At 38.8% G+C, this 12,197-nt stretch overlaps 1 protein-coding gene across 5 annotated transcripts in view; it reads right to left on the bottom strand.

Annotated features, from left to right (window-relative positions):
• ATP8A2 (ATPase phospholipid transporting 8A2) overlaps window positions 1-12,197 on the bottom strand; it is a 356,040-nt gene that overhangs the window by 297,259 nt on the left and 46,584 nt on the right. For 4 of the 5 annotated variants that reach the window (XR_003927481.1, XM_030042177.2, XM_030042178.1 and 1 more), the window contains exons 3-5: window positions 2,676-2,775; window positions 1,949-2,047; window positions 1,055-1,100 (exon numbers count right to left, since the gene is read on the bottom strand). Coding sequence is in view for 3 of the 5 variants with exons in the window: in XM_030042177.2 (XP_029898037.1) it covers window positions 1,055-1,100; window positions 1,949-2,047; window positions 2,676-2,775 (245 nt within the window). In the remaining 2 variants the exon portion in view is untranslated. Of the gene's footprint in view, window positions 1-1,054; window positions 1,101-1,948; window positions 2,048-2,675; window positions 2,776-12,197 lie in introns of those variants that run through there. The other variant, XM_030042180.1, reaches the window with a different exon arrangement.

Below are 12,197 nucleotides of genomic sequence, written 5' to 3'. Positions count from 1 at the left end.
AATCAACTTAACTTCTCAAGGACGAAGGAAAAATAACTCATTGAAAGTAGTCCTGCAAACATTATGCCTATTAACTGAAGGATGGAGCTAGCAGATTGTTCGGTTCCCCTTGTCCTTTAAGGGTTTCTCTAGCTTTTTGACACTTAAACTAAAAGTGTCTGGGAAGAAGGTGCTCTTTTCAGACATCAAGTCCCTGTGTTATCCATTTCACCTGCAGATCTCCATAGAGCAGGAGGGGAGCTATCCCACACAGGAATGCAGAGATCCCATGACTGCAGCACAGACTGATTATAGGGTAGCCTTCAATAAACAATTCCAATTTTCTGCACAGGTTTTCACTTAAGGGAGATGAAGAAAATGAATAGGATGTCTTCAGGTATTCAGTACCAAGTAGTGTCAATACCTTGGGGATATATGTAGGCATTCAGAGAATATCATTGTTAAATTCTTTTACTGACACTTCAGGAAAGCAAATGCACAAAATCCCCAGAGTTCTTCCTATATTTTAAGGGCAGAAGCAGTTACAAAAATGACTTAAAATTCCTTTGACACCAACTTTTAGTGTTTCAAGAGTTTGTTGGGCTTTTTTTGTTGGTTGGGCTTTTTGGGGGAGGGGGGCATGTGTTTGTTTTGTGGGGTTTTTGTTCTGGGTGGGTTTTTTGTTTTGGTTTTTTTGTTGTGGTTTTGGGTGTTTTGGGGGGGGGGGCAGCGGGGTTTGTTTAGAATAATCAGGGCAGAGTTTGGCAGGGGAGAAGACTCCTTGGTTTTCTTGGAGGAGCTCAGAACTGTTTAACTTCAGAAAACCTTGAAGTTACATGAACTTATAAATTCTAATAATCCCCCCCATGCCTCACCCTCAAGTGTCACACTATCCACATCAGTCTGAAACATTTGGTAAAGTAAAATCCTAACATATCAGTAACCACCTATTCCAAAAAGACATGCATTCCCCACCATCATGACTGTTTAAGCAACAGAATTATTCAAAAGTAAGTGTTCTGGTATTCACTAAGTTTAAATATTTAAAGTGCAAATAAAGACTGTTTAGTCTTACCTATTGTTTTCTTTTTATTCACTGCACTGTCTGCCTTATGCCTTTTCTGCAAGGAAATAAAACATTTCATTACACCTCATTACACTTCAGTACAGATTCCAAAACCATTAGAGCTAGAGACATGACAAACTGCAAAATGATATACTGGGTCATTTTTGCCTTTATGTTACATTTTTTTAAAAAGCAATACAGATCATCTAAATCCAAATGGTTTGTAAAAGAATATAATGTAACTTTCAAGTGAGAGTCCCCATCTTGAAAGTGAGGCTCAAACCTGGATCATCAGCAAAAAAACTTAAGTCTCCAAAACTAGTTTTTGGAAAGAAAAACAACAGGAACAATGAGGAACAGTATATTTAGATGACAGCTGCACTATACATTCTATGTGCTGTTTGTTTAGACTGATTTCTAAATTATTTTATTCATCAGAACTTTGCAAAGCAGAAAGACCTCTTCATTTTAAACAGTATCCAAGCAAGTTAGTGCAGATTTTCCCCCAAATAGTTCGCTCTATGCTAAAGTTGCTTGCCTCCCCCCATCCCCCCCAATTTTCTCAAGACCAATTAAAAGGCTACGTATCTGTCAGAACTCTACAATGCCTTTTTAGCCAGGTCTTTCTATTAAAAGCACAAATAAACAAGTTTGAAGAGGTAGAAACAAGTTTCCTGACTTCTACTGCTTCCTTGTTCACCATCTATAACGAAAATGCTTGATTTATCTCCACGTGCTACAGAAATTCCAGTCAAGTTCAGAGCTTTGAAAATCAAAAGGATATTTTGCTGCTGCTCAGCAATGACTCAATATTGACTTCATAGATGCATAGCTTTGTGGCATTTTGCAGCTTTTTTTGAAACACTTTGTCTTTAGCACAGCCTTCTCCATAATCATACTCACATAGTCTTCTATGATTTCTTTGATGCCAGCAACTGTTAAAATAAATAGCAATGGCACCAAGGTGGTATATCTTCCTGTTGGAGAGACATCTGGAATTTGCTGTGAACAGAGGAAGAAGAGATACCCATTTTATATTGGTACTTAAAATTAGTTTCTAGCAGATTTAGAACTTTAAGCAAAGCTCTCAGAAAAGAGAACGCAGAGTTTTCTAATTTGTGCCTGACTGACATCCAATTTCAGTGGGCAAAGTAGCCTAAGCTCTCAGTAGGTTTGAAGAAACTACTACCATAAAGTTAGAAGATAAAGTTGTTGTACATGTCTTATTCTATTTCTCCCGTCTTCAGAAGAAAAGCATTCAAATGATGTAATTTACCTGGAAGCAGTGATAATCTGGACTATCTAAACAGTCAGCAGTTTCACAAGAATCCACACATGCTTTTCTCAGTATGGTCAATAGCTCCATATTTTACAATACTACTTCTTGGTCTTACTAAGAATAAAGGTAGCTTGATTTTACAAACCACATTGAGAAGTCTCTAAGTTGCCTTCTAATTTCAATTGTAAAGTATATACAAAGAAGTACAGAAGTACTATACTTCCACAGAAGTATAGAAGTATTACTATTAAAATGTCTAAGGATTTCTTTGCAGTTAAGCATAACAACTGAAACAACTTTTGCTGTATTACAATTTCATTTTATAATCAAGGCAAACCAATAAAACAATACCTGCAGTAAGGCAATGAAGAGGAAGAATGCATTTGCAGCTTTTCTTATCTGCTCATACAGGAATCGAGGTAGAAATGTCACCACACTGTACTTGGCTGTGCTGCAGGTTAGAAGATTTTTATTTTAGTACTTGATCGGAATATCACACAGGGATTATGACCAAAAAGTTTCAAGTAGGCTTCTAAAAGCCAGTGTTAGAAAGTGGTTCAAAGATCACACAGTAAAGACATATAGAATATGGAGGAAGTTGTCTGCATTATGAGGAAGAGCTGTACTGAACGAAAGAGGTATCACACAGACCCAGAAGTCTCACAGTCCCACTTTAATCACTGGTGCCTTTATTATTGGATAAACTATTAGACAGTTTACTATCCATCCAAACTTCAGCACCATGAACACGCAATCTCTCACCTCAGTTCCAAGTACTTGATCAAGTGCCTACCCCTCATCAAAACAAGGAATTTAAATGTTAAGGGAGGCAGAGCTGAACATGGGAGAAATTAGAAATTCTGCAGTGCCATTTTTAAAATGCCTCATTTCCCAGTTCAGAACCACTCTACACTCAGTTATGAGTAATCCTCTAGAACAAGACACACGTTCAGACGAATCTTTCTGGCTATTTTTCCTGAGTAGTTACATTACTATTTCTTCCATCTTAAAACAAAAGTAAACCGCACTAACTAGTCTCAATAATCCATGTAATTTCTTGTCTTCCTCACATCAAACCCATGATGGGCATGAATACAACTTCAGGAAAAAAAGTGTCCAAGATCACAAGGTGATTTAACCATTCAATTTTTAAATGAGCTGAATAAGCCACCTCCATGCTGTCAAGTTACCAAAACCAACATAAAAGAGATTAAGACCCTTGATCTTGCGAAGTCCTCACTCCCTGAACACATTAGGTACAACTCAGTCACCTACATGTCTTCTTGACACAGTGCAAGGAAACTCATCATGCTGCAGAACTTCTGAGCTGTACAAGTGACTGAGTCTATCCAGTAGCATGTAGTGTTCCATTAGATGAGGAAAAAATATTTTTAGAGCAGAAAGAGCAACTCTGCCTTACTTTCCCCCATTGAATTAGCACAGCATCTTCCCCCACTGTTAACTACCAGGCATCAGCCCAAGTTGGAGTTTTAATAACCAAGCACTTGCAGCTGTAGTTCAGGTGTCTTCCCCCAGACACTGAAGGTAAGCTCTGCAAGAGTCAGACAACCTGTGACAGGAGTTTTGTTTGTGTGTTGGGGCATCATTTTGTTGGGTTGGGTGTCAGTTGGTTTTTTGTTGGGTTTTTTTGTTTGTTTGTTGGTTTAGTTTTGTTGCGGTTTGGTTTTGGTGGGGTTTTTTTTTGGGGGGGGGGGGTAAGTCTTATATTTCTAAGGAACTGAGCACCCTAAGATACTCCTTTCAAGAAAAAAAAAAATTGTTTCCTGAAGCACTAATAACACAACTCTGTGAACACAGACAAGATGCTGTTTTACTGAAGTTTCCTAGAAGTGTCAAGAGCACCTTTCCATTAAGCCTGGTTCTCAATGCAAAATGCTTTTCTGGTTTTCTCCCACCAATAAGCCTTCCAGATCAATTGAAATCCATGGCATTACTATTCACAAATCATGAAGAACTAGTATAATCAGATGTTTTATCTACAGGGATCTGCCTTCTACAATTGACTGCTAGGCATAAAAATCTTACTACAACCTTAATCCACAAGCAGTTAAGTTCAATGGGGTTCTCTTATTTTTGTATGTACAAGGTTGAAGAACTGCATTCTCCAAGACCACTTACTTGCTTTAACCATTTTCTTCTCCCTCTCAGCCTTCCCATCCCCAACTCCAAGCCACCTAATGAGATACTGCTGTATCTTCCAGAATCAAACAGTAACAAGATGGAACATGGTACAATTTGTTATACAAAGCTCTATTTTGGACACTAGAGCAGAATCAATGGGGCAAGTTAAACAAAATGGTCAATTAAAGAACAATTAAGACCCCATCTTATCACCTAGTTTCCTCTTCAAGCAACTACAAACCCCTACTAGGTTTGATGCAAATCAGTTACTACTTTAACTGATCTCTAAAAAAAGGTACCATGACAGCATTTCCAGTGCTACAGACTATAAACTTTCTATTGCTACTGCTGCTCAGCAAAATCATGTATTCAAATACTCAAAGTGGTATTTTACAGAAATTTCAGGTGGTCAGACTTCAACATAATTATACCAACTAAGCCAACTGAGTGAAAACATGCATCCAGGTTTAAAGCATGTAACATAGTACATTTATTGTATAAATGAAGAGAAGTTACCTCCTTGAAATGCTATTAATTTCTTCCAACTATAAGTATTTTTTTTTTGTTTTAAGCCACATTTGCTTGGTCTTATGTGTAATAACCTTCCTTTAATACAGAACATAATTAAATGCGTCTCAGAAGTACCTTGTGACTTAAAAAATACAGGTTAATCAAGTTAACAGTTTAGACCTACAAGTGAATTCCCCAAGCAATACTAATTAGAAACCAAGTATTAGCAGATTTTTTTATATCAAAATAGCATTCCCCTGGATACCACATTGCTATGACTACATCAAAGCAAGAATTTGAGTGCAATCAAGCTGAAACATTTATTAACAACATTCTACCATTTACCAACTTTATAGCTAACTGATCCAAACAATACGCTTACTCTAATGATTGTGTTAATGCCAACACAATAAGGCTCTTCTGAACGAGCATTATACATGCTAAGTCACACCATGTATTTTGTTGCTTAAGTAACATGACAGATGCCTAGAGAAAATAGGTACAGTTCTAATTAGAGAGGGGCACATTCAGCTGTTACCATGCAGACCAGGAACAGTAATCATGTGTGTGTATAAAAAGCAGGTGCATATTATTATTGAAAAAAAAAAGCTTCTTATGAAAAGCTAACTAATACTCTAAGCTGGGCAGGACTATTTCATTAATTTGGCTCCGAGGAACAGCTGTCTAAAGGGCAAATACAATACTTAAAAATAAAAAAAGCTTTGTGCTCCCTCCCAACAGAGAGATGCATTGTAGGTGACTTGAGAATAATCAAAGCTCAGAAAGAAGTTAATGGTGATGACAGACAGGTAGAAAATTCAGGTAGCTCGCTCATAACACAATTTTGGTCACTAAATACCTGCAAAGGTTAGCCCTCTGACAAGTCCCAGTCAGAGCCATCTTATCTTTAAAGAAGTGCCTGGTACCTAACTCCAAGAACACCAGGTCTGCAACTCACAGAACAGGTTGTGCCAGGAGGGAGAGGGGAGCACATGCAGGAAACAAAACAACAAACTGGTTTTTCCTTAAGCAACAGTTGTGTAGTTAAGCAAGGTTTTCATAGTTAACAAGTTTGATGTTTAAGCAGGTGTGCAAATATTAGAAGAGATGTCTTCTCTGTATCTGCAACTTATTTCATATAAGTCACATTTCACGTGACACCACTGTGCAAGTCAGGAGGAACACTACCAAACCCTGTTTAATAAATGAATTTGGATACACATCAGTACAGCTAAAAGCATCTGCCCCCACTGTTTCTAGGGCAGTGCAGAAATTTTTCTGAAAGCAACCACTGTATAATTTGAAAAAAAGTTAGTGTCATTCACACACCTTAACTCAATACTGTGCTACTAGAGTACCAAGGATTAGTTATTTTGATAACATTCAAATGAAAAGTAGCAAATAGTGTGCCAAGAAACTCAGTAGTAGTTTTCCAGTATAGTTCCTCCATTTATCAACATGGAATTTTTGCATTACAGGTCCCATAGTTACCATCTTCCCCATTTCCCCAAAACTTTCATAAAGTCAAGTTTTACTCCATTGAATCATCCCTGAAGAGGCAAAGGCTGCCAATAATAGAGACAGAGAGGTTACTTCCTTGAGAATTGTATATGTGCTGGCAATGAGCAGCTGAATATAGCTCTACATTTTCTCAGTCAGCCATCTAAAGCACTTTCACCCCTTCCTTGAGAATCAAGATTGACAGCTCTGAGATGAACTTCACCTTCAGGCTAATCATGATAAAGAAAACAGGACATCCCTGAGACACATATGGTCTCATTTCCAGCAGTGATAAGCACAACACACTGTTCTTCCCTGGGCAGCAGTCACCCGCAGCTATCCATTCCACAGTTCACATACTTGAAATACTCTCAAATCCGAGAGCTAAACAACACATTACTTGTTGTTAGTGCTTTTAACACACACCAGTTCACAGGATCAATTACTAAGAAAGCCAGGCACAGACATCTGAACCACAGCAGAGGGGCTGGGTAATTAAAGCAAACGTTAAGGACTTGAAGCCTTCTCTCAAACAGGCTTTATTTCCATTAACATATACAAAAGATCAGATGACCTGTAACAGAGAAGGAAGAAAAAATAATTTAAAAACCCCAGGATGATCTGCTTGAATTAAGGGCTCAAGTACCATCTTCAGTGGAACAGTGTGTGCGTGCTAAGGTCTGGCGGGCACATGACTTCTTTTAATGGCAAGATTGACATCAGCTTCAGAGGTTCTGCTGTAGCTCTCAACTTCAGAAGCACTATGAACACAAGCTACCTCCAGACAGTCACCATTGGTGCGAGAGGCACACCAGCAAGCTTTACATATTTCAAGTGATACTTAACTACATTAACACAAAAACCAACAAACAATTATTAGACTGGGTACAGAGAAAGCTCATTCATAGGAGCATCTCATCAACAAACAACGCTGCCATGCAGAACACTGGCTAGGCTGTTACAAATCCAAGTGTCACAAACAAGGCTTTTAGCAGTTGTACGCAAATGACAGTGAAAGTTCATCTACCTCCTTGCACATACAGAAGATAATGTATTTTTATGACAAAACTCACTAAACACATAAAAATCAACTGTTTACAAATTCCCCAAAGAACACATCACGAAGGCTTATAAGGAGCAATTACTATATGCCTATGCAATGATTATTGGTTGACTGGAAACTAGGACCTAAACAACCAGTGTTAGTTTATTATAGCAGGTAGCAATTTCTGCCTGAACCAATGCAGCCACCAACTTAATCGAAGACCCTTGCTCTGTCAGATGAATCCTTGAGACTAGTTGCTACAGAGGAAGACTCCAGCCAGAAAGGGTTTCACCACCCTGTATATGGCCTGTACGCTTCCACCAGCTAAGAAAAGGGTATCTGGTGCTTAAATACTCTGAGCTCAGGTCAGAATAGGAGTGTACAAGGAGCAAGACTGGCTCTTGCACAGTAGAGTGCAAAACTTGAATCCTACAAGATATTACTGCTTAAAGCTTGCCAGAGCAAGGCAAAGAACCAGGAACCATCATGTTAAAATATCTGTCACCCAGCTCTGGAGTGACCATAGTCCAAGTGCCTGTTTTGTTTCCATCTTTTCCTGCACTCCCCTACAGTTTCTCTACAATTGCTATGACATCTAACACATCTACATTCATATATTGTCAGAAGATAAAACAAGTCTTAACTTTGTTTAAATGATGTTCTTCTGCCTAGCCACCGAAATATCAAACCCTGAAAGATTTCCCAACAAGTTGCAATACTGTAGAAAAGGGATAAATCTGTTGTCCTAAATTATGCACACAATGAAACTGATTGGGAGTATTCAGATGTTTTAGAATTAATCCACGTGAACTTTGGCAGAATACACTTCTAGCAGCTTCAAACTGCAGTGCCCAGTAACTTGTGAAAACTCTTACCAGTGGGACAGTTTTCATCTGAAGGACCTCACCACTTCCCCACATGTTTCTTAGTACAAGGATTCCTTCATTTATAGGATGGGCTCCCACCAGAAGCAACTAAAGGCACCACTATGTGTTTGGAAGACTTGTTCTTCCCCTCCTTTGTAACAGGAGGAGCTGATCACATCTAGTATCTGAACCCTCTTTTCTCAAATCAAATGATTTGGGGAGAAAAAGATTGTTTCATACAGCTATAAAAAGACTCAAGACGTATCAAGCCAGCCTACTAACTCCCCTGCAGGTCCAGTTCCACCAGAACTTGTGGGTTTTGTGGGCCAGAATGGTTTGGGCCTGCTGTAATAAGACACTGAAGCTCTTCTGAAGAAGAGTTTACTTCAAGTTAAACTCAAGACCTCATACATAACTAAATTTAAAACAAACAAACATAAAAACCTAATAAGCAGACAGCTGTCAGCTAAACAACCAACCACTAAGGTTTAGGAGTGTTTTACACAAGGGGAAATCTAAATTAGCACAGACTTCTCAAATATATTCTTACATCATTATTTTATAGTAATGCACCTCATTAGTGTCATGTCCTACACCAAAACCTAATAAAAAGGCAGGGTGGTAAGTGCAATTCATTGATTACTGTTGCTTCTGCTGGCAAGTAGTGTTATCTACCCTAACGCACGAGTTCCATTTCAGGAGTAAGATGTTTAGGCTGACAAACCCAGCTTGGCTGAGCTATCTGCACTTCCTCAGAAGCTGCATCAGCAACAAGCTTATCTTCAAATGCTCGTTTTGGTTGTCTTTGTACAGACCATTATTAAAACAAAAGTACATGAAAATGGATTATGAACTGTTGTCTGCCGAAGCACGTCAGTCTTATTACTCCCTAGTTAGTAAGATCAACTCCTAACTGTGCAAGGATTTTTCAGAATTTCTAACCTACAGTATCTTGTGGGAAACCAACCCAGTATCAGCAGGACTTCTACCACACACTGGCAGTGAAAGACTGCAAAAACTCATGTAATTGATGTTGCCAAAGCAAGTATTACTTCCACTAGAAATGCCTCCTACAGTAGAGCTCATGACAATCTTAATACCAAACAGGCATTAGCACAACTGCTTATGCTCAGTTTAACTTAAAAACAAAACCTCGTGGTCACATTTAATAGAAGTGATAGCATTTCTGCTTTCCAAATCCTGTACCCTGGAAGCTTTTCCTAAAGCATGCAAACAAAAAAGGTCTTTCCATTTGTTCTCTATTCATGCAATCCCTACAGAAAGGGGAACAGACTCCTGGCTATTTTTCAGCAACAAATACATTAGACAAAGACTGTTTAGACACAGCACTAAAAGCTCTGTAGGCACGATATTGTTTCAGCATGCTACGATATTGTCAGGTCATCACTACAGAAATATGCCCTTGCTTTTCAGTAGCCCTGCTGGCAAATACAACTCAATAGAACAGAGCTGACTAGAACAGTTAACCTAGAAATACTACTGTCTAAAAAAGGAAGTTTAATATCCCATTTAGTTACTGTGCAAACCCAAAATAGGCTTCACAGTAAACACACAGCATTGATATGAAGATGACTGAAAAAAATATCAAAACAAGTCACATAAGATAGCTAGCTGTCTAAAAGCCAGAGTGCTAACTTCAGTTTTAAAGCCATTATTTAATTCCAAGTGTCACCACAACTTACGCAGCTATTGTTCTAGTGACAAGCAACAGCGTGGCAGAAGAAATGAATACTTTATTTCTCTCAAAACTGAACAAGCATCTTCACAGTCCACAAACTATATGGAAAGCAGTTGTTAAGAGTTCTTGAGCTCTATTTAGGTCAACTTAAAGAGAATTTCTCATTCTTCTACCCTTTTCTACAGGCCACCAGCAGTCAGTCAGTGAGGTCTGTAGCGCTGAGCAGAAGGCTATACACACAACTGTAAACAGCAAAATACTTCAGAAAGTGTGATTTATTGTACACGACACCTCTAAGTCCTGAAAGACACCTGCTTTGATTTTACCCTCACTCAAACTACACAAGGAATCACCAAGAACATTGTCTCTTCTTGTTCACATATTTCTCTGGACAGAGATAACCAACAGTGGACGAATAAGCAGAAATGCAGAGTCACAAGGGAATACACACTGCTGAATATGGGCCAATATTTCTTCAACAAATATGTGGGGAAGCAGCTTTGTTTGCATGAAGTCAGACTGCATATAAGCTTTGGCTCCAGTGTCTGAAAGTCACTTAAATAGTGACTTTATCTAAAAAGGAAAAAAACCAGTTTAATTACCCTGCTGTTTTGCTACTGCTAATGTATGAAATCCATCACAAAGCCAAAAAAAACCCCAACCCAAGTTCAGTATGCCAGAGAGCTCAGCATGCAGCAGGTGGAAGGGCACTAGAACTCTCACACATTTTTTCACCCAGACATTTCATCTAGGCAAAGTTCAACAGTTTAACTGTCCAGGGGCTCTGACCCTAGGAGCAGCCCACTAAGACCAAAGATGCAGCAACTTCAAATACATTGGCACAATCTGGAAACACAGCATCAACAGCAGGCATAAAATACCAGCAAGTTTTAATGGCTAAAAGAATCCTTCTATAGCTGTACCCAAGCCCTTTTCATTGTGATTGATTACAGTATCAGTAACAGCTGCACTGCAGGAAAATTAAGGTTTTGTTTATTTACAAGAAGTCTGTAAAAGTATTTCTTCTCAGTTAAGAACTGTATCTACCTACAACTGAAAAGAAGTGGAGGATTAGTTTAATACATGATTAGACTTGTAACATTCAGAATTCTTCTTTGAAAAATTCCAAAATGCTTTTCTGCAGTCAGGCTAGCGATCTGTTCACATGACAACAAAAGAGATTTCCAAATGTAATACAACCACTAGTACAAATAGCCACACTGTCTGAACTCCACCAAGAAAAAAACGAACACAAGTAGGGACAGTTTTACCTAACGAGCAAAGGTACATTTTAGCACAAGAGGAATGCCAGTCTACAGCGTTAAGTGCAGATAAGCGTACTTGCGCATAGCAGACTACCAGTCACGTTTTCAACTGCAGATCATAATGAACACTACTGGGGACATTCATGTTACTAGGGTCAATACTAACTGGCTAGTGATACCAGCAACTGCTATTTCAGCAGCAGGGACTTACTAAGCACCAGTGAGAACCTCCCCACACATTCAAAAAGCATTAACACCTCCAAACCACAAATGACTTCTACAGTACCTATTTACAAGCCAAAAAAGCAACGCACTTAGCTTCATTTAAATGCAACATACAGCTGAATTCAGACTGTACCTACAATTTGGTCACGAGCAAGCATCCTGCAGACACTGATGGGACAGTCTGGGACTACAGATACAAACAGCCTGTTTAAGGACTTGTGGTGCTACTAGAAGCCTTGTTAGAGCCTTCAGTGGTAAATTCCTGGTGGTGGCGCTTCTGCCTTATGAAACAAGAAATTAGTTCTCACCAGTTTGCTTGAGTTTTAGGACCCTGTACAGTTTAGAAGTTAACAATGAAGGCTTTCTGCTCATTATCTTTTCTAGCAGAATTTAATTTTTGTCTGTATGGAAGACCAGTCTTTGAACTGAGGATTTTCTGGATATTAGAATGCATCTTTTGGGACATCCCTAATAGACCAAGCCACCAAGTCCTGTTCTGATGAAAAGCTTTTCAACAAGAACATTAAAAGTATACAAGTAGAATTTTGCCCTTCTTGACTGCTGCTCTGCCCCTGACCTCCCACTCAAGCCACATACCGAGGCTGAACTTGGGAGTCCTGA

Source organism: Aquila chrysaetos, chromosome 19 (genome assembly GCF_900496995.4).
Source record: "Aquila chrysaetos chrysaetos chromosome 19, bAquChr1.4, whole genome shotgun sequence".
Taxonomy (NCBI): Eukaryota; Metazoa; Chordata; class Aves; order Accipitriformes; family Accipitridae; genus Aquila; species Aquila chrysaetos.
Note: the sequence above shows the minus strand (reverse complement) of the source record. Positions and strands in the feature narration are given on the sequence as shown.